The 23,957-nt window shown below is 32.7% G+C and overlaps 1 protein-coding gene and 1 pseudogene across 2 annotated transcripts; both read right to left on the reverse strand.

The window, feature by feature from the left end:
* Positions 1-11,456: 11,456 nt before the first annotated feature.
* On the reverse strand, positions 11,457-16,185 carry LOC132069355 (uncharacterized). 2 transcript variants are annotated; one of them, XM_059462723.1, is made up of 5 exons: positions 15,726-16,185; positions 13,284-13,379; positions 13,135-13,183; positions 12,771-12,884; positions 11,457-11,756 (listed from the first exon to the last, which is right to left on the reverse strand). In XM_059462723.1, exons 1-4 carry the CDS (start codon positions 16,128-16,130, stop codon positions 12,787-12,789), a joined length of 648 nt encoding a protein of 215 aa, XP_059318706.1. In that variant the 5' UTR covers positions 16,131-16,185; the 3' UTR covers positions 11,457-11,756; positions 12,771-12,786. The 2 variants fall into 2 exon arrangements, with proteins under 2 accessions (XP_059318706.1, XP_059318707.1); XM_059462724.1 differs by having other exon boundaries at positions 15,744-16,178.
* A 3,566-nt stretch (positions 16,186-19,751) lies between these two features.
* The window catches only part of LOC132069358 (DNA-directed RNA polymerases IV and V subunit 2-like), an 87,051-nt pseudogene continuing 82,845 nt past the window's right edge, over positions 19,752-23,957 (reverse strand).

Below are 23,957 nucleotides of genomic sequence, written 5' to 3' on the forward strand. Positions count from 1 at the left end.
CAAATAATTTATGTCATTGAAGATTGTACTTTAGTTATCAAATGAGAATCTTAGTAACATTTATGTTCTTATTTGACTTTTTAAAATTACCAATAATTAACAAAATTGAACTAAATCAAAATTTTGATATAATATAACAGGCTGAATCAGAATATTCACACCCTAGAGTGTGATGTGAATTATAATTTCTAGAATTTTCAGTGAGAATGCTTGTTTTACTATTTCTCAATCATCCTTAAATTATACTCCAACTATTTTTCACAATGGTTTAGAGTTTGTAAAGTTGTGTTTGCAAACTCATTGTTTGAGTTTTAATTTGAACTTGTCCTTTTTTTTGTTTTTTAAATTATAAAATAAAAAGTTGGAAACAAACTCTGATATTTTAAATATTACTCCACAAATTAAAGACATATTATTAGTTTCAATAGTTTTAGAATTTTGAAAGATTTGAAATTTGAGATTGAAAATTCCCAAACTTCTTTATTTAAAAAAAACACAACTCAAACGAAATAACTTTTCCAAAAAATTTCGAAACTGAATTTGCAGTTTTTTTAAATTCTAAAGCAAATGTCACTAAAAAAAATAAGAGAAAGGAAAGAGAAAAGAAACGCACCCGTGCAAAATGAAAGGTCAAATCAAAATGCACGATATATAAGAGTACCAAGACTATACCACAACCAATAGTATCAAAAGTACACCTTCACATTTACAAATCCTAATGAGAATATTGCAAAGTTCTTTCCCATCTCGTCAAGTCCCATGCAACTACTTCAACAAAAGAAAAAAGAGCGAGATTCTTTTTATTTATTCTTGATTCCATCATTTTTTGTCTTGCCTCATCATTAAGCAATTCCAATTCCAATTCTAATTCTAATTCTAATTCTAATTCTTATTCAAACCTTTATGGCGATAGGGCTGTTGAGTGTTGACAAGTAGGTCTAGTTAAGGAAGATAGCCAAAGAGGAGGAGAGTGGTTCTAGTGTCACCGCCCAAGTTTATTATACGTACTGTCTGCTTCGCCTAACAATTCTCACGGATTTGTTCTTCAAACTACATCATCATCGAGCTTAAAAATACGCATATCATGTAAAATTGTACTTTATCTTATATAGCGCTTCCCTTCAATGTGGATTATTAGCTTAATTAAGGTGCCATACACAGCTCTTCTTTGAAAGTTTGATAGCCTAGAAATCATTCTCTTTAACCCGCCCTCATTAGCTTACCCTCGAGCGTCACACTTAAGAGTTTGTATTATATCCTTTTGTTACATTAATTCTACTTCGGACATAATTAAGTTGGTTGAATCTGAAAGACCTCAAACTTCCATTCTTTTTGTCGTTAGAATCTGATTGCGACTTTGACAAATTATGCCTTATATATTCTTCTTGCATCCAATTACATTTTTGTTTTTTGTACCGTACGTTTAGACCATAAAACAAAAGGTTATTTACCAACTGAGTACCGGCCGTGACCGTTCACTGCAAGGCCATATTTTGGGCAGAGATACTCCAAATTTCACTCAGACGTGTAACCTGCTATTGTCTGTTGTCAGCACTGGTTTTCCATTCTATTTTGCTGCTTCTTCTGTTCTGCTTTGGCATTTCGGGCAAAATATTTTGGGCAAATTGCAAAAATGCCAATGCTGCTTTTTTTGAATACTAATGTTGGGTTGTACTTGTAGCTTTATTCCTCCTTCTGAGGCTTAAGCAAAGAAGAAAAATTCCTGGAATAACAAGACAACTCAATGCCAGTCTCTTTCATCCCTTGACAAGCAACAACGCCTACCTAGGGGCGGAGCTCGGGGCACACGGGGTTCATCCGAACTTTTTCTATCGGAAAATTATACTGTATATACAATATAACAATTATTTTTTATATATGTTAGTAATATATAGTAATGTTGAATTCTCTAGAATTTTTACTAAGTTTACTTCATTATATTATGAATTCTTTCGGGAAAGATCCTGGCTCCGCCACTAACCCCAACCGTTTGTCCAACTTAAAAAATTGGCATGAGTATTATTTTTTTCAAATTCTTTGGAAAGAGTAGACAACTGGTTTGTTGAATTGCCATCTATATAGCTGCCAAGCCAAGAAACATCCTCAGATGAGAAAAGGAATGGACCCTTCATAGGTCCCCAAGAGTCCAGCTTAGATGTAGAAGTTTTTGTGGTATATGTCAGATTTAGAGATGACAAATGTACGAGTTAAGTAAACTTGAACTAGTTAACACGGGTAGAGGCAGACTTATAGTGTAATTTATGAGTTCACCTCAATCTAGTAGTTGTTTGCTCAAATCTTGTATAAGTATTAAGAAATTCATTAGATATTTATAAATATTTGATTGCGAACCTAATTATTATTGTATATTAACTTGAAATCATTAAAAAACGTATAAGTTGCAAATTCTTAATCCAACAGTGAGTTACAGGGTCAATTCAAGATAAGGGTCCTAACCAACAAATCTGGCAGGACAAAATCCATGGTTCTAAACATTCGTGCGTTATGTGTCAATGATCTTTACTATTCCTAGTCAGAAATCGTGCACAGAGTTTTTGATTCTATTTCTTTTTATGAGGATTAGATCCGTGAATACTGGAAAAATGAAAGCTAAAAAGAGAGACCTTTGGTAGTTTATAACTCTACATATAAATGGATGAAAGTAAAATTACAACCATTGGACTTGAAACCTAATCCTGTCCACAGTTTCCTTTTCAAATGTTCCAAGACTAGCACGTTGATATATGAGTATGTGTTGTGGCAAGTGTGTTTTGACAAATGGGGTTTTGACACGTGGCAGTGAAAGTTAAGAACGAGTTTTCTTATGTTCTAAAGAAAGGAAAGGGTTCTTACAAGATCTCGTTAGGAAGAAAAGCATAGTCAAAGTCTCTTCCTTTCAATCTATTCTTCAATTCTTTGTCTGGCAAAATCCCATATTTGTCCAATTTTCCATTTAGGGTTTTACTTAACTGGCATACTTGTGTTTCTTTTCTTTTTCTCCTTTTAAGTTCAAAATCTAAACTTCTGAATGGTAAGAGGTGAAAACTTTTCTACTATTTTACCTTCACATTCTTCTTTGTAATACAGCCTTGTGCAGATTTTTACCTAAAGCAAGTGTGACCAATAATAAAACTGAGCTAATCAAAGTTGAAACACAGCTCTCTATTGTATGTATTAGTCGTACAGTTGTCTTTGCCTTATGGGAATGGGACTTGATAAAACCCTGCCATATGTCTTGGCAACTTGCAATGCCTTTAATTCAAACTTTGATTTGGTTAATTCCATCATTAAGCAATAATTAACTCGGACTCTAATAGTATGAGAGTGACTAAAATTGTAGATATTTATACAACCCCCCCGCGCCCGCAGTTGTACAAATACTGAATAATTCTGCAACCAATTGGCTTAAGCAAATGATAAGACTAAACTAAATCACCAATATTATTTTTTTTTGTTTATGTTGAGAGCTAGGGAATTATTTGCCCTTCGCGCGGTCTTGAAAGACCTAAGTTTATAAACGAAATGGTGTTTTTAATATCTAATTATTAAAAGTACTTAAAATTTATTTTTAATATACAAATTCATATAAATCACGCTTTTAAATTCTAATGTGTTTTATTATTAACACTTCATTTTACATTTTTATCTATTTTTTCATCACCTAAGAGTTTTCATTTTTAAATACACATGTTTTTTTATTTAATCCATATAGGTATAACTACTTTTTATTTTTTGACATAAAAATAATTTTAACAAATTGGTGTCTCTTAATGTGCATGTGTATAACAAAATTTTAAATATGATTTCATTGTACGTCTAATTTATGTATATAAGTATTCAACTTTCTCATCTAATTTATATATATGAGTATTCAACTTTCTTTCTTTCAATAGAGAGTTGAACAATGTCATATTTTTTTTTTATAAAAAAAATAGATATCTATTAAACAATTGAGCGTGCTAAGCACATGAGGCGGAAAAGAATACTTTCTTCTTTTCCTACTTGATCAATTCAAATATATTTTTTTGTTTTCTTACTTTGTTAATCAATGGTGTAAAATAAGATAATCACTCTCAATTAAAATAGATGAATAAGAATAAATGAAGAGAGAATTTAGGAAGAGCCAAAAAGAAATTACACTTTTGAAAGGTTGAAATGAAAGAAAACGGTAAAAGAAATTAAAACGTCTTAATGAATGTAAAGAAATTAAGAGGATTCTTAATGAATGTAAACCTTAGCATTAATTATTGGAGAGCTGTTTGGATTCAACAATTTGAATGTAGAAACTAATTACCTTAGCATTTTTATCATTAATTAGGAACTTAAAAATGAGTTATTTGTTGCCAACAAATACATGAGAACACTAAAGTAAAAAAAAACAGATCCTTGATTTTAGCCTTTAATGGTGGAGCTATTAAATTAGATATTAATATATTTTTTTTGATGTATTTTAGTGATTTTTTTTTGCTTTGATGTATAAGATATTTTTTTTTTTTTTTGCTATAATGTATTCGTGTCTTTTTTTTTTTTTTTTTTGTTTTTTTTTTTAATATATTTTTGATTTTTTTTTTGATGTATTTCGATGGCTTTTTTTGATGTACTTCTTTGATGTATTTCAAATACATTGTGTACATTCCAACTACATATGAAGCCAAATATATAAATTTTCGTGTATTTGAATGGATTTCAACAAATAAATACAAAGACAAAAATTAACAAAATACACTAAAAAATACACTAAAAAATACAAAGACAAATACATTAAAAAACAAAGTTGTATTTGTGAGATGTAGATTTTTAAATGTATTTGTATTTGGCTTTTAAAAATACAATATCCGAGACACTACCACCACCAAAAACCCTAATCTCTCCACCACCACCAAAATTATCCGAGACACCACCACCACCAAAAACCCAAATCGACACACCACCACCACCCAAAAACCCTAACCTTTCCACCACCAATAAAACCCTAATCTCTCCACCTCTACGTCATCTTCTCCTCCGCCATCTCAAAATTAGTGCCATCGCTGCCGCCACCACCAACAAATACACACGACCAGATCTGTGCCATCGCCTCATCCAAATAGGCTCTTAGGGAGAGAGAGATTAGTTTTGAAAAGAAAAAAGAAAGATAAAAAGATAAGCATGTGAATACATTTCTAAAATAATAATTTTTCAATTGTAGTTCTTCATTCCATAATATCACAAGATTGTCTTCCGTATTTTAGGTGCAGCCAAAAAAAATTAAAGGAAAAAAATACTAAGCCCATCCAAATAGGCTCTTAAGCAATTTTTTTTTTTTTTTTTTTTAATTTAGTTCTTCATTCCATAATATCACAAGATTGTCTTCCGTATTTTTTTTTTTTTTTTTTTTTTTTTTTAAATTGCATAAAACATGCCCATCTACTTCATTTTCTGTTATTTCATTCGAAATTTACGTCAATCTTGTAGTAATCTGTTCTCATTATAATATGACTAAAATGTGAGCTCCAAATATATTTACACAAAGTATGTATGGGAAAAGAAAGCCTATAACATTTCTTTCCAATTTAATTTTTCTTTTACTATTGATCTTGTCGTCCATTTATGCTATTAAGCATTGCTTTGCAATCATTTGTCAATTCCTCCAAATTAAAATTGCATTCCTTGAATTCTGTCCTAAAACCTCAGTCACACCTTCACCAATAACGCTACCTAGTATCCTGCAAATTTTAGAGTGACATTTTCATGAAAAAGTCTCCAAACAAATGTTGATATGTGGTATTAAAGGAAAAAAAATCTTCAAAGCATATATCCTGCATGATCAAGAATGCATGAAGAATAAATCCTCAAGATCATTCAAAAAGAAAAGACCAACATTTCAAATGATGTTCAAATATATTTCCGGAACTATCCACCAATAAGTTCACAAACTTAATATATGAAACAAATTAATTAGGAAAATGACCAGAAAAGCTAATAGATGGAAAATACATTTTACTATAACATTTTTATCCATTTTGTTAATCTGATTTTTACTTCATCAACATCACCTTGATTAATATAACATTGAGAAAAAAATATAAGAAAGGAAAGAAGGGAACAAAAAAGGTAAAAGAAAGAGCAAATGAAATATAAAGACAAGAAACTTACCAAAAAGTCATATGGTTTAGTTCTATTCATGGGACAAAGGCACAAAGTCTTGACTTCTTTCTTTTCCTCCCCGAAACATGAACACACAACCAAAAAAATTAAATCAATGTAGACAAAATGAGACAAAAAAAAAGTTCATAACGTTGCAAGTGATGGGAAGAAGTTGTGATCAGCCTGCATACCTTATTATATATGATAATATGCATTTATATGCATTAATTCTCACATTTAATTAGAGCATAAAAATAACATCTACTTTTATAATTCAAATTTTGTGCAAAGAAAAAGAAAAAGATTCATATAGAGTCCTTTCATCTTTCGTTCAATTAATATCTTACCCTTTAATTGAGTAATAAATTGGGATTATTCAGTTTAATTAGAATTAGTGGTCTTTCCACATTCCGCCTTGACTTTATAAAAAGAACACAAATGTGCAAAAATAATGAGAGTAAATTATAAGGAATGGGAAAGGTTGGGTAGTAATATCAGATTTTTTTAATTACAATCTAATGAATGTAAACGTTTCTCTTATAAACGTTAATAGAGAGTGTTAAATGTAGCACATTTAACATAATTAAGATATAATTAATGGAGTTAATTAAATAACTATTGCTTTAGTTTTTTTTTTAACATGACACATAAATGCAAAAAAAAATGAGAAAATGCCAAAAAATGGAGAAAAAAGATAAATAGGAATGGTGACCATAGAGAGGTGCCACATCACCTTGTCTATGCCTAGCTTTATATTATACTAGTCAAATAGCCCGCGCTTCGCGCGGTTAGACGTCAATGCATTGCGGAGTGGTTTTAATTTTTTTTTTTTTTTAAATATAGAGGTAAAAGTGATAAAAAGAAACTGTAACACCAACAAAAAAATTAAAGTTAATGTAATACATACATATGGGAAAAAATGAAAACATCACCTAACCTTTTTTAAAGACTCGATAATAAAATGGTTTTTGAGGAGTCATTCTCTCAATGTGGTAGAAAAGTTCAAAGCTCATTTTATAGAGGAAAAAAGTAACGTAAGCCTTTGAATCATGTTAAATGTCATTCACAAATAATACAGAGTAGTATTAATTATTGTAGATAATAATATATATTAGTGATTGTATTCAAAGGTATACAATATTCATAAGTAGTACTACTAATTATTACAAACAGTAAGTTTTATTAGACGCTTGGCTTAAGTCTTCTTGCCTTCCGTTCCTACTTAATGTTGTTCCCTAGAGAATAATAATTATTTTAAATATTATTTGTCAGTAATTGTTGTTACAGACTTTTAGAATTTAAAAAAAAAAAAAATCATATTTTAACCCATTCTGTTATTAACATTTATTTTTACTTTTTATCAAATAATTTCATCCTGGAAGGGGTTTAGTCATCAAAAGATATTTGATTTTGAATAACCTATATAGGTAAAACAATAAATAGTTTTCCCCTTAAAGCATGTAAAGAATTTATGAGCATGTATGTAATTGTTTAGTTTTCATTAGAGAAGTAACTTTTTATGGTCTTATGATTTTTCCTTGTAAAGCATAGGGGAAAAAAACAAAGCAAACCAGCCCGAACTCGTCCTCACAAATTCACAAAATCAACAGATCATATCTGTGTTATTTCACAATCGCCCATGTATACAGAGGGTCATATACCTCCATTCATTTTGTAAAGGCCCCTTTTAACTAATTTCCTTCCTTTTTATTATGAGACTCATCGATATTTTTTGTGTTTCTTTTTCTTTTCTTTTTTCCTTTTCTTTGTTACCTAACCAGCCCGTTCAGTCTTTCAGGAAAGAATAACGTAGATATGTACTTTTCTAGCTTGATAACTTTTTTGGGGGGGAGAGGAAGGTGCTTGGGTGGTGCTTAACTCGGGTAATTTCGCGCCAATTGGAAGATTAAAGGCGCCCTTGATTTATAGAATTTTGATGCTAAATTGTCTAGTATCCGCAATTAGTTGTGTTAAAAAAAGGATTAATTCATTTATTTTGTCAAAAATTGCCAACTTAAGCATAAAGAAACATTATGCGAATAATCTAAAACTCTTAAACGAATTTCCATGTGATCATAAATAGGAAATAGTTTCCGCATCAACTACTAATATATAATATAAGTTAATGAAAAATAAGTTAATTACAATGTTACCTTTAAACAAACAATACAAGAAATATTTTATTATACAGAATTTTAAATTCGACACGCACCTTGAAACGCTTCTCCATTGCTACTTTAGCCATCACCGGATCATCTTATAGTGTCTGTAACACTTCGAGCAAAGTCCCATCATCGCCTCTTTAACACTTCGAGCAAAGTCCCATCATCGCCTCTGTAACACTTCGAGCAAAGGCCCATCGTCGGCGCTATACCGGAACCGTTTGAGCATAGAGATTGCTCCCCCAGCGGGAGACTTGTTCCGTCGTTAAACTTGTTTCCTTTAGAATCCATGATTTTATCTGAGAGAAGTTGTTCCCTTATGATTCACAATTTCGAAATGTCAAAATCAATGAGAAGAGGGATCCATATCCGCTTTTGCAAAATCGATGAGAAGAGGAATCCATATCCGCTTTTGCAAACTTATATATAAAGGAAATCAAATGTATAGTTGCAGGAAAAGAATGTGTGCTAAATATCATATATCCCAAAAAACACTGATAAAAAAAAATACAAGGATAATATGATGGGAAAAGGATTAATTAATATATGCAACAAACACCAGAGGAAGAAGATGCATGTCAAACGTGTTGGAGGCCATGCCAAGAAAGTAATAAAAAGGGATGAAACTAATTCGGGAGTATTAATCCTTTATCACACATTCAAGAATTTTGATAGCACTAACTTCTGAGCAAAGGAAATTGTCGTTGTAGTAACGCTAATAACCAGTCAATTATAGCGAAAGGACGTGATATCCCCGAAAGTGTCTTTTGGTTTTCTTTTTTTAAAAAAAAAAATTAATATAGGTTTTCTAAATTGTAAAATGTCAAAAAAAAAAAGAGAAAATAGATAAATGGCCGTTCTAATCGAATAGACACACACGTCACGCCCTTCTCTTATATATATATATATATATATATATATATATATATAGAGATATAGATATAGATAGATTAAACCTGATCTCTTATAATTTTCAAGAGTCAATCTGATAAAAGTGTGTATTGAATTGCCAAGGAGAAATTTCATCGTACAAAAGAAATATATAACATGTAGTATAACTACAAGATTACACAATAATATAAAAACTTTTCATACACACTATAATATATCACCTCAACAGTTTAATTTGTCAAACTCTACAACCCATCGACTCTCCAAAAGATGTGAGATTACAATATATACACGCATTAGAAAAGACATGAAGCAAATAATCGGAGTAAATTCAGGATTTTTAGTCTACGAATTTTGAGCCACAATTTTTTTTTTTTTTTTTTTGCTTATTGGGTTCTGGTTTATCTATACATATTAAATAAACTTCTTAACACAAATATAGAATCTTAGACTACTAAATTTTACAAAGCCTATAATTATAGTTACTAGAAGCAATGTGCTACTCCCTTCGTCTCAAATTATCTGTCACTTTTTTGTTTACAGCCTCTTAAGAAATATTAATTGGGAGGGGCGGTGGGGGCATTTGACTAACTTTACCATTATTTATGGTTGCGTTATAATCTCTCTCCATTAAATGTTTACTCTATTCATGAGTCATCTCCATTTAATGATAGAATTCTACTCAGGGTAAAATGGAGAAAAAATAATTAATTGTGTCTTGAACTTCTAAAAAATAAATTATTTGAGACAACTATTTTAGAAATCACAATAAATAATTTGATATGGAGGGAGTAAGTAAAATCATTGGGAGGGAAGTGGGAACCCCTGTTAATTTTTCAAGAAAAAGAAAAGGGGAGTCATTATGAAAGAAGTGATTTTGAACTAGAAGCCTTTTATTTTTGCACAATACAAGGTCACATCAAATCCAACCTAACCATATCTTAACAATACTCATAAATGTTAAAGACACATGCATGAAAAAGCTATTACATGTCGAGATTATAAGAGACTTACTTTTAACGTTACGAATGTTCTTTAGTTTGGTGCAAGCAAAACACAAAAAGCAATAGTGATATAAATACATGTTTGAAAAAGTGATAAATTATAAAGACATTATTCAGTGATCTCATCATCTTCTCTATAAAGTAGAATATATTAAAATATGAGAGATCTAATGCTTCATCTGTCAATCCCCAAGTCCTTTCCTCATTTCCAAGATTTCTTTCATTACCTTTGGTGTTATGCTTAGCTTCTTTTCTGGTTTTCATTCAGTTTTTTTGTTCCAATAAAGAATGCTTACTCATTGTTAAAAAGAAGAGACCCCAGTTGCCGTTAATGTACTTTATTTCTATTTATTAAATCATATTTTTTTTTTCCATGAACAGATTTTGAGACCTTCATAGTTAAGTTTTGTTTAAGCCAATCTTTTAAAATTCGAATACTCCTGGTTGAGTTAATTAACACTTAAGGCATGAATTGGAGAAAAATGTCGAACTCTGGCCAATACTTGATGGACTCACGAGCAATCAGTATTTGCAAGTTGACTCAACTCACAATTATTCTAAGTTATAGTATTGTGTAAAAGCTTTAATTTATTTTCTTACCCAAACTGTTCATTTTATTGTTATTTATGCTTGATAAACAATTAATCCTGAACAATTGACCAACTACTTTTCTTTCGCACTTAACTTTGTATCTATTTTGGATAGATTAACAAGGAAATAGATGTGATTGGAACTCACTAACTCGACTAACCTAGTCTTGGAATTAACTCAACTTATTGAATAATCCAGTAAAGTCTGAGTTTGGACTGTTTACACTATGTTTGGACTACTAAAGTTCAATTAGCTTGGAACCTACTTTGACGGGGTGAAACTGACCGAATCAGTTTTTTGTTCAATATGGCCTAGGTATTGCCAAATGGTGGAGTCTATGACAACTTGAGTTTTTCTTTATCTTCTAACTTTATTGTGGTTACATTTATTTATAGGACGATATTTCGTTAAGCAAAAGTATAGAAAAGAATGGCATTAACACACTTATTTGACTAAACTTGACTAAAGGCCCTAGAAGTTGTTTTTTTCACCTCTACTAATCAAATTGGTATTGGAGCGGTATTCTTGGTGGATATAAGGAAACACAACTCTTCCAGGTTTGTTTTCTTTTCAAATATCTTCGGTTTTATAAACCGTAACTAACTACTTAGTTTCCGCTTTCTGTGGCATATGCATGAAAGTGATGTTCTAGTAGAACATTACCAAAGAGCCAATATAAGCATGGATTGACAGATTACCTTCTTAGTATTCTCCATTGCATCTAGAAAATATGAATTTAACAAGAGTAAACACTCAAATTTGCATGCTGCGTTGAGTTTTATTCCTCAAGAAACTAAAATTATAAGCTGCAAACTGCCTCAGATCACACTTCAGAATATGAATTTACAAGAGTAAGCACTCAAATTTGCGTGTTGCGTTGCATTTATTCCTCAAGAAACTGAAATTATAAGCTGCAAACTGCCTCAGATCACCCTTCAGATTCAGTCTTCCTATTTCCAATCTATTCAATCAAAAATTATGCCTGCAAAAATATAGCACCAAAAAAGAGTTTGAATTATCATGAGTTGAATTTCTGTTGTAAGCAGGGCTCGAAAGATCATGAATTGAACTGTCTCCGTGTGCTCCTAAGCCTCCTACAGTGTCTTTATTCAATGAAATTCAGAGAAACTGGTTTCCAGTTTCAAAAAAATTACAAGTTTCGAAAAATGTCTATCCAAAGCAGAACGACAATGCTTTATAACAGGCTGATAGATAATCATTTAATGGGAAAACACAGACACACACACAACGATAAATGATGAGAAAACAAGAACAAAATTTTTGCGTCAATATAATAGAGGATTGATGTTTTTTCATTCATCAGCCAGCTGCCATCCGAAGATTTATTATCAATCAGGAGTTCAACCCTTGGCGATATATACTGGCTTGGTGCTCAACTTTCTGTATGGAAATGATTTCGAGGATGAATGAATTGTATAGGGATGCATGACAGCTTGAAAAGGTAGAAAAAGATCGTTCTGCATAGGATCCAAGCACATTTATGATTTTGGAAGTACTGATTTCAAATAGTTATCTGTGTTATGCCAAATACTCACTTTTTACAAGAGCTAAATTCTGTTTTCCATTTCTTCCACAAGGTTAAACAGTCTTTCGAGGAATAAATAATTTAATTGCATGAGAAACACTATTCAAACAGAAATTATGCTGACCATATTAAGCAAACCAGGATTTATCAAGTCTTCCATATGGCCATAGGGATAAGGAGCATTTGCCCCAGGTAGATTTCACATAAGTCAGAATGAACACACTGCAACTTTTTACGCTTTTATACTGGCTACCATATTGTTCTGGTGATCTTGCACTATCAAAAGAAAAAATTTTCCTAATTCATGTTCCATATAGCAGGAAAAGCAATACTTAACATAAATATAGGATAGACAACTAAAACATTTACCGCCCCATGTGATTCTTAGTTCAGGTTTAAAGAAACACAAGATAGGTACAAGTACAACAACAAAGCAGCTAAAGGAATTACCTCAAATGCATTGCCTTCAACAAGCTGAAGTTGAATGGATCCCATAACGGTTCTTGAGAGTATCTATGGCTTTCTCGACGGATTGTGACAGCTCAGGGATGGTCTGTTTGCACACTGTAAAGTATGTGAACAAGGTTTATGAGATGTTCATCCTAATCCAAAAGGCTATTCAGAAGAATCTGTTACACTTTTGGCCAAGCAAAAGAAGACAAATAAATCAATTTCTTCATCTGCTCATTCCAAGTATTTAAAGCCTAATGTCTCAAGGTTATTAGAGTGTTCAGCATTGTTAAGAAACTTGTGGCAGTACAGTTGCAGTTACTAAAAAGATATCCTCATAGTTGACATAAGGTTAAGAACTTACAGCGAGCACCACTAGCTTGAAGGTCTGCCATGAACGTAGAATATGAACCCTAGGAAGGAAAGATTAAATTAGTAATGGTAATGACACAGCATTTGAGATTAAATAGGATCAGACTTGTGAAAGGTAATAGCAGATAATGGAAGATTCACCTTCATTGACTCCTTGCCTTCATTGATTCGCTCAGACATTTTTTTGTACTCCTTTTCTGCTTCATCTGCCACTTGCTGGCATCCTTGTGTCTGAATCTGCTTAATTACCAAGAAATTAGTAGGAAAACGCAACAAAACACCACTGTTGTAAACCAAGAAATTAGAAGGAAAACGCAACAAAACACCACATTTACAACAGATATGAAACAGCTTCGAGGCATGAAATAGGCTTTACTATCTAGAAAACTAGAATTTGAAGTACAACATAACGAGTACAAAGCCACCGAGAGAAAACTACTCATGATGAGAACTAAATGCAATCAAGCCCCATGTTCAATGGAATCATGAACAACAAAAAATCACATAAAAAAGGGCAGCCCAGTGCACTAAGCTCCCGCTATGGGCGGGGTCTGGGAAAGGGCCGGACCACAAGGGTATATTGTAGCTCAATGGACTGCATTAACTCTATTTATCCAAAGTTTGATGGGAGCTTGAAAAGCATGAGATTAACTCACAGCAGACAAGATTCTAAACCTTGTTTACTTGATTTTAGGTCAATAACTCAAAACTGACCCCTAATCTCATTCAGCGTGAAAGAAGAAGTTTGGACTTCAGTAACATAAAAGGGCATTATATCTAGATGCTCTCATTAGTCAGATGATATCATTAAAGACCCTGACTTTGCATGTAACAAGCTCCAGTTTCTACAATAGTGTTGCCAATGTGATATATCTGGTTACTTCCCGTCGAGCAAATAGCGGAGAAGGTCATTACTTCAAAAGGAAACTCATATCTCCTGCAAGTCTGTTATATATCCTCTTTCAATAAAGTGATCAGCAAAACATTCTGGTTCATGTTTGAAGGCAGAGCACGAAGAACTGCACTAATTGTCGCAATGTACAAATAATTTGGTATTTTAACATTGGAATCTCATTCAGAAGAGCATAAATTAAAACTTCAATCAATTATAGATGTCACCATGTGTCCATGTCATCAAACAATGTTGCAGAACTTGGCGTTAAGCTCGAATATTTGTGAGCCAAACCTGGATATCCTAAAAGTAGACACATTTTAGTCTATCAATTGAGGAAGTCTCCATAAGCTTATTCATCTTCAGCAAACAGAATAGTTTTTCTATTCGAATTGTTTCACTATTCTGAAAGCCTATCTAACTGGCTAAAACAGTTCTGACTCTCCCTTGGTGCTACTTTCTGCAGCGAATTTAAAATTTTCCGGAGTCCAGCACTATAGAAACATCAAAAGGGGGGTGAACACTTATAACGAATATAAGATCTGAGTAAATCAGAGTTTTAACCAGCCGTCCAATTATTAAACTGTAATATTGTTGGAATATTCTAGAACATCACTATTCCGGTTTCCTAGCTCATTATATACGGATCTTACACCTAGCTTCCTAGTTCCTAGGTTTATAAGCTTGGATAAACACTCAAAAAGAAGCTGCATCTCAAAACTCAAAAGCAACATCAAAACATAGATGGAAAAAACAATTTGTTTCTGATGCAACTCATGCAAGTTCTTAAACTAGATGATCAAACCGGAAACAGTTAACAGATCACCAAATTGAGAAAATTACTTGGAAATCACCACATGTCACATAGCGTATCCATCCGGAAACACCAAAACCAGAAATCTTCAATCATCTTGCAAATATATGGAAGCATAAAACAAAAGGATTCCATAGATGTACATGCACATACGAGATAATTACCAGATACATACATGCATACGTCCGTACATTACATTACATACATACATACATATGCAAACACAGTCACACACACACACACAAAATATACATATGCATAAGAGCTAATTCCATCACTGATAACATTACCAGGATACATTGCATAGTGTATCCATACGCAACACCAAAACCAAAAATCTTCAATCATCATGCAAATATGTGGAAGCATAGAACAAAAAAGGATAAGTTATATGTACATGCACTTTGAATATGAGACAATTACCAGGACACACACACACATACAACACATACATTCACACAACACATACACGCACGCGCGCAGACACACACATACGTACATGTGCAAACACAGTAACACACACACACATGCACACACACACACATACATACACACATACATACATATGCAAACACAGTACCACACACACATACAAAATATACATATGCATAAGAACCAGAAATCTTCAATCATTTTGCAAATATATGGAAACATATAACAAAAAAACGATTCATCTGTACAATTTGAAGACGAGATCATTACCAGCAGATATACATACATACATACTGCAAACACACACAGAAAAAATATACGTATGCATACGAGCTAATTCCACCACTAACCTAAGCATATCAACAAACAGCAAGACATTATTCTCTACAGTAAAAACACGAAACACAAAAACGCACAAATACAACATCAATCTTCAAAATCTCACAGCCACGTGTATAAACACCTTAAGTCGTTTCTGAAGACGAGAATTCGAAGCTTCTAGATCCTTAAGAATCTCCACATGCGATCTCTCAATTTGCCTCTTAACACTATCCAATTGACACGACGCAAATTCCTTCAGATCTACAATCGATTTCAAATTCTTAACCGAATCCGGTTCACCAACAGGCTTCAACTGAACCGGACTTGAAATAAAGCTACTCTTCTTTCCATTCCTCCTTTTCGATGACGTAGGCGTTACGTTACCGGTTTTGAATGTATCGAAATTGAATCCGAAAGGCTTTGGTGATTCACTCATTGATTGGACTGGACTTGCTGCACCGGTTGCCGGTGGAGTTGACAGAAAATTCATTGCTGATGATTTCCTTGTTGATCTGGATTTCTTCTTCATTTCGAAATATTCAGAATTTTTCTATGTGATGTGAATACATGATGGTAATTTGAATTTTTGGGGGTTTTATACTGGGCGGGTTTTTTTGAAAATTTGAAATTGCCAACGTGGAAGTGAAGTTTGAGAAGCCTGCCACTTTTGATTGTAGGTTCAAAATAGCTCACTTAAGTATCATTTGGAGAAGTTTTGGTCCTTTATTAATAAGTTTGTTAAATGTGAGTATTTTTGGTCTTCGTCATATATTTATCGAACTCTGATTGTAGTGAAAAAAAGAAAATATTTAACGGAAACTCACATTTGAAAGTATAGTTTTTGTAGTTTATGTTATTTTTGGTATATTTTTGAAGAGTCTGGTGCAACTTTTTGATGTGTGGTTTCTGTTTTTTTTTTTTTTTTTTTTTTTTTTTGTATATTTTGTGTCGGGTGTAATGTTTTATGTTGTGGTTCTTGGGATGTTGAGGATATTTAGGATGTTTTTGGTTAAAGGAAAAATTCACAGTTCCGGTCAAATTTAACAATCAAAGTTTGTTATATATGTGTTAGAGACCAAAAGTGCTTACTTTTTCCAAACTTAAAGGACTAGAACTGCTCAGTTAATTTTTAAGGGGCTGTTTTGAACCTAATATAGAGAATAAGGAACCATTTTTGACATTTTCTCAATCTTATTTATCAAATACAAGATGCTGCAAATCGTAATAAAGTGTATGTAATTGAGGTGCAATGCAAAAAAAAAAAAAACTCCCATGAAATACTTCAATAATTCATGTCCAACAAAATTTCCGATTTTGTTCTTAAAAAAATATGTTGATCGTATAACATGAATGCCTAGGAAAATAGCTCCATTATTTTTTAAAAATTAAATGCAAAATTATGGATGAATTATTCTCAAACTTATGTGTATTATGAGATGAAATTTCACCTGTTGTTTACATTTGTCTATCCAACATATTGTGAGTTTGTATATGACCAAAAATGTGTTAAGGGATGTTGCTTTACGCTAACGTGGCCATAAATATTCTTACCACTTGATGAAAACAATGAAAATTTTCGGATGCAACATTATAGTTTCATTTCATAGGAAAAGTCTCCGTACATTTCCAATTTGGAAAGATTAAGAGGTGCTTTTAATTAATCCAAATTTATATTTTGAATTATGTATTCTAGATTATTAACATTTGTGTTTGAAATTTCATTTGGTCACGAGTTGAGCCCTACTACAAACGAAAGCTCAAAGAGGCAACTATTCCAATTTATATTCCCAAGTTGCAAGAACAATCCAAAATGAATCAACCTTTCCGGATTTGGCCGCCTTAGAGCCCGTTTGGCTTAGCTTATAAGTTCTTTGAAAACAGCTTATGTATTTTTAGCTTTTGAGTATTTGTCTTATAAGTCATTTTGTCTTAAAATAAACCCAAAAAATAAGTTGGCCGCTTAATTTTGACTTAGCTTAAAAAAAGCAACCAAAAAAAATAAGTTGACCTACCCAATTTATTTTTTTTGGTTTATAAGCTGCTTTTTTTAAGCCCATCCAAATAGGCTCTTACTATCTTGCTTCCCATTATAAGGCAAAATACATCAAAACCCCCCTAAATTATACCCCAAAAGTCATTTTCACACTTAAACTATTCTGGCGACTCATTACACACTTAATATATGAAAAAATGATATTTTTTACCCCTCCAAAGCTGATGTGGCATAAAAAAGAATTATATTTAAATAATAGGAGAGTGAGGTCAATTTTTTTTAAAAAATTATTATAAAAAATAATTTTTAAATAATAAAAAAAAATTATTCCTCCACCACAACCGCGCCCCCCACCACACACCGCACCGCACCCCACCCCACCCCTTCTCTTTTCCGACCACGCCACCGTCACAAAATCTAGCACCCCACCCTCCCGTCTCCTCCACCTTCACGCCACCCCATCCTCCCGTCTCCTCCACCATCACGCCGCCTACCCCACCCCAAATCCTTCTTCTTCCTTTCACCATCACCACCCTCACCCGCTCCCACCTCCATTCTTCTCGCTTCATTGGCGAGCTCTTGCCCAACCCTTTTGTATATTTTTCTCATTCCATAAAACACCTTGTGCCCTACCTTCTGTATATTTTTCCCATTCCATAAAACACAAAAAGAGCTCTTGCCCAACTCCCCGATCTCTCGCCCACTGCTCAACACCAAGCATACAAAAACGCACAAAAAGGGACAAAAGAACGGCAGCTCTGCACAAACAGCCAGCAGCCAAACGATTTTTTTTCTTTTTCTCTTCTGCTGCTGCCTCATTCTCGTTCCAATTTTTTTCTTGTTCCTCTTCATCTTGGTATTCTTCTAATCTTCAATTTTGTCAAAATTTCACTTTTTCTTTTCATGCTCTAAGACACACATTAATTTGATTGTTTCTTTTTAATGGGTTTATGTCAAATCTCATTCTATCTTGTTCGTGATATCGATTTTTTTTTTTATCTCCCAAATGTGCATTCGTGATTCTAATCATTCTACAACTTTGATAACCTTATCGGCTTGAATGTTTGTATGGTATGTTTTTTTGATTATCGATTGTAGAAGTTGAACTTGTTTTTTTAGCATGAATTTCATATTTGAGCTGAAAATGTGAAAAAGAAAGGGAGTAGGGATAAAGAAGAAAGGGAGGGTGGGGGAGGAGGGGAAAGAAAAAAATATAAAATTAAAAATTAGAGAATTTTTTGATGTGGCGCTGATGTGGACTGACGTGGCGCATCGACGTGGAGAGAAAGTGTACACTCTCCCCTAGTGCAATCGGGTCATATTATATGAGGGAGTAAAAAATATCACTTTTTCATATATTAGGTGTGTAATGAGTCGCCAGATAAAGTGTGAAAATGACTTTTGAGGTATAGTTTAGGGGGGTTTTGATGTATTTTGCCCCCATTATAATAGTCATTGTAGCACGTTTATGGTCAGCCCATAAGGGCCATGCGGACTTAACGTCAAATTTTCAGTTATCAAAAAGATAAAAGAAGTTTCAGTTTGGTCAATTTGTGCAGTACATTTTCAGGCCTGTATTTTCATATAAAAGTTTTGCTATGTACAGTTCTGTATTAATATTAGACCATTTATTAATTATTATTACCCTCTTTTCTTCTAGCACTTTTAAGAGGTATTACTACCAACTATTACTTCAAAAACAGAGCTAGATATTCAACCAAATCAGTTTGTAATTGTGAGAAACAATTTTAATCTAAGACCGAACAAGCCAAGTGATATGTCAAACAACACCTTTTTCTTACAAGTATGGCATTAATGATGACCATAGCATACTCTTCTAACTTCTATGACCTGTTATTGTCCTTTTGGCACTGAAATCAATTCTATAATAGAGCAAGCAATGATCATCTACTGCTTGTTAACAGCGAAATATTAAATGCCAATATTTTCAAAAGAGTCAACTTAAATCTATAATGATAATTCAATGATCAGCATGCATGTTCGATCTTGTTCTCGATAGATCAATGAGGTTAGATACAAGAAACAGTTTTCTTTCCCCATCAACATTAGAGATACAAATAAGAGTGTTTGCCATCAAAAACTGTACCAACTTTTCAGCATCATAAGTATAATCTGGATAATGAACTTAATCAGATATTAGCAAATCTCAGTGTCAAACTTGAGGGATATTCCCATGCTGAAGAGCTCCTGGCACAGTAACTTTGCACCATATGGCACATCTGTTAATTTACCTTTGATAGCCCTAGGATTATTGCACAAATCAAGAACACCATAATTAAAGCGAGATTAACAAACGTACCTGTTTAGTCATCTTATTTATTAATGCGGAAGCATGGAACGATTGACTGGGTCTTCCTCTCATTGCTCCTCCTATAACTGGCAGTCGAATGGGGCGGTTGCCTTTTAGGGTTGAGAAGATGAGAGGGGACCTAGCCAGATGTTTATAGGCGTCAAGCCTTGACCTAATAGGCCTTCCCATAATAGGCTTTATTAGGTCTTCAACAGGGCATACACTACTACCAATCCACACCAATACAAGAAGTGATTCAGGCCCAACAAGGAATCCAATATTTGAATGGCCAAGTCATGTTCACCAACTATATTTATTTAGCCCGTTTTATAAATCAAGTAATGATTAAGTTAATGTTAGTCCACATTTAGTTAAAATTCAACATTCTCCCACTTGGACAATCATTAACTTAATCTTGAATTATTTTTAAAAAAAAATCTTAAAGGAAATGTTATTTTATAAAATGACTCTCGGGCTAAACGAACAGTGGCCACAAACACATAGCGGTAGAACGTCACTTAAAGCATGGTCCAGTCAAACAAGACTACGAATGCCGAAATGTAGCAGTACATGCATCAATCAATGACACATGTCGAATCCACAATCACAAACATAGAAGCCTTGCCGACATAAACCCAATAGTGTGGTAGTGTAGCAAGAAATAACCAACATGGATTCCATATCAAAGTTATTTCATTGTCAGTCCTCAATGATTTTTCATAACAACATGTACGCGTCAAATCAACATGCACACCACCGAAAAATCATCACTACGATTTTCTGTAACAACATGTGGGCAACGGATCAACATGTGCACCACTAGAAAATCCTAATTTTCTAAGCCCAACATGTGCAACAGCTAAGAAAATCTACAAGGCATAAAAATATACCGTGTATGTCTCCATAAAGATCTAATAAAGGCAACAACATGATCTTATCAACATGAGAAATACCTACCACATAAGACAACAAGTCTTAAGATTTTATAGGCATCGCATGAATATGTATAATATAAACGGTGATCATCATATACCAATAAGAAAAAATCGAAGATGCCTATTATTAAATAGGTTGAACAAATCATTTGATGAAATCAAATATATCAAGTAGGAGACTCCCACTAATAAAGTATATGCATAAGACCCTAACATTACTAGTCATAATGAAATTTCTGACATGGGTCCAAATACTTCATCAAATAAATAAAATCATAAAATACGATGTTTCACTAACTCTCTGTCAATTCTCAAATTTTTGACTGATTGTGCCATGTCACATAGGATAATTAGGCCATGTAATCTTATTCAATTATGTGTTATCATATACTCAATGGCAAAAGATCTAAATATAAGTATATGCCCTTTAAATGAAACTTTATCGATCAACGATTGTTAACTTATCGTTTACTGAACACAGAACTTATCAACAACATTAAAGAAGTCTTCATACATAGACATATAAGAATGTGTATCCATTACGAATCAAATAAATTGATCATTTTATTTACGAATAAACATCAACGAGATGATCAACTCAAACCAAAGAGACAGCAAGAAATGATACGACCAATATATGTCAATACTCTCGATAGCATTAATTTTAATATACGTTCACACACTTAATTAAATACCCAAGAGGAAAAGATGTTCTACGACGATTTAATAATCTAAACACATTCTCATCATCCCTCAAAATGAATCTATGTTTTTTTTTTTTTTTTTTTTTTTTTTTGATCTCTAAAAAGAGTTCACAGTGAATCACTATTAGTAAATACTAATTTCTCTTAGATCTCAACTGCAAAAATATAAATATAATGTCATGCTTTATAAATATTAAGTTACAACATTATAACCTAAATAATGGAGTAGCTGGCACAAAATTCACTCCCACTGATGAACAGATTTATTTTTAATTTAAGCACGACTGTTGAATTACTTTTGAAGTACTGCAAAAGTAATTTCAAGACCACTATCACATAGATAAACAAGTAGCATATATAGGATCTTATTTTATACAAACACATCAACCAATTCAATTAATTGACTCATGTAAAAAGGTTATTCAGTCATCAACAATATACTAGAACTCACTACTTTACAAGCCACAAAAATGCTTGCTTCATTTCCTTATTTCAACAAGTCATTAGCTTTATTTTTAAAGTCAATGAGATTCTCCAAAGTAAAAGAAAAATGGATGCTATAACCCAATAATGGAGCTCATATACGCTTTCACCCCAATTAAAAAAAAAAAAAAAAAAAAGAAGAAGAAGAGGAGGAGGAGAAGATTCGACCACATATAACATTGCAATAACGTGTATACATTGACATCTATGCCCAGAGTTCATCAAACTTCAACATGATTGAGAGCTTTATAAAAGCACAAATAAAGTCGCAACAAAACAAATCAACTATTGATTTTATCATCACAGAATTTTTAACATCAAAACTATCTATTCTTCATTGTCAAAACAAAGCGTTCATATATTTTGGGCCCTATGATACATGAGATATAAACATCCATTCAGTTTGAAAACCTCACTATTTCTCATTTATGAGAATTAATCACAATTTATCAGTCCCTTAGTAACATGTTAGAAGAAGTATTTACATGTAAGCAACAATTATGCAGAAGAGGAATGTAGTCAAATAGTTTTTCATATAATTGTGAAAAGAAATTTCATACACCATGGTGATCCATATTAGCTGCATGATGTTTAATGTTTTATTACGCATCATAATCGATTATTTCAATATGGTCAGAAATCAAGGATTATAAAATTAAACCATCTTTAACAATTTAAGAGAAGACTAAAGATATCACATAAGTTTAACAAATATTATCTCAACGAGAAATAGTAAAACAAAATATATATTTCTCCCTACAATATAAATCTTTCGACACAAGTTGATTTCCAAAGGGTTGTCTAGCATTGCACGGTTGATATCACTAAGTTTCTAGGCTGACTCAACACTAAGTTCCATCTCTGAATAGTCATCAATAATCATTATCTGTGACATTTGTCCTGTGTGAGACAAGGTAATTAGGCCAACACAACAAAATGATATGATTTAGAAAGTCTGAGAGTATAAATCAACTATTCTCCTCAAAAAGTTAATCTGAGCCTTAATAATATTACCCCCTTTGGGCGGGTAATGGAAAAAATATCCTAGTAATAGAAAATCTATCCCCTTTGGGGAGACAAATTTTCCAAGCTAAATATTTTCTTTTAAGGCCTCAAAATAACTTTGGGCAAAATTACGATGAATGCGATATAATAAAATTATGGGCAACTAATGTGAGCCTTCACAATGTTACCCCTTTTGGGCAGGTAACAAGAAAATATTCCAGCATTAGAAAATTCATCCCCTTTGGGCAGATGAATTTAATAAACTAAGATATTCACTTTTCAAGCTTCACACTCCGTCATAAAATTAAAACACATAATTAACCCCCTTTGGGCAGGCTATTGTATGAAGTAATTCAATAAAATCCCACATAATGAAATGAATAAGCCTTGCGAATCAAAGCGAACATGCCACTTTGGTGCACACTATCCACATTAATTCACAAAACTAATTCAGTCCTGGGAAAATCATAAACATTGTGTCCAGACATATGAAACGACGTCTATGCTAATAAATTCACGACATGAGATATGCATCTCTAGGATCAAATAATTTATCGCATTCCTCCTGTACTTCACCCCAAATTGCATTTGCTCAATCCTTAATAACACTTTAACAAAACATTTCACAATCAAACAAGATTATAGTATCACGATAGTATATATAGGATAAAGCCATAAAATGACTACTACAATTTATTAAAAATACACTACAACAAAATGCATATATAGCTACGAAATACACTGTAGCTAAATTTGAAAATTTTCGAGGCTAAACACTTTAGCTACAATATTTCTTTTCGTAGCATCCGTAGCAATATGTAGCGTAGCTAAAAGTTAGCCAGACTTTACATGATCCGTGACTAGGGGCTAATACTTATTGCTACGGATTCTTTTGTGTTGTAAATTTGGACGGTAAAATGTTCTT

This window comes from Lycium ferocissimum, chromosome 9, assembly GCF_029784015.1.
Source record: "Lycium ferocissimum isolate CSIRO_LF1 chromosome 9, AGI_CSIRO_Lferr_CH_V1, whole genome shotgun sequence".
Classification (NCBI taxonomy): Eukaryota; Viridiplantae; Streptophyta; class Magnoliopsida; order Solanales; family Solanaceae; genus Lycium; species Lycium ferocissimum.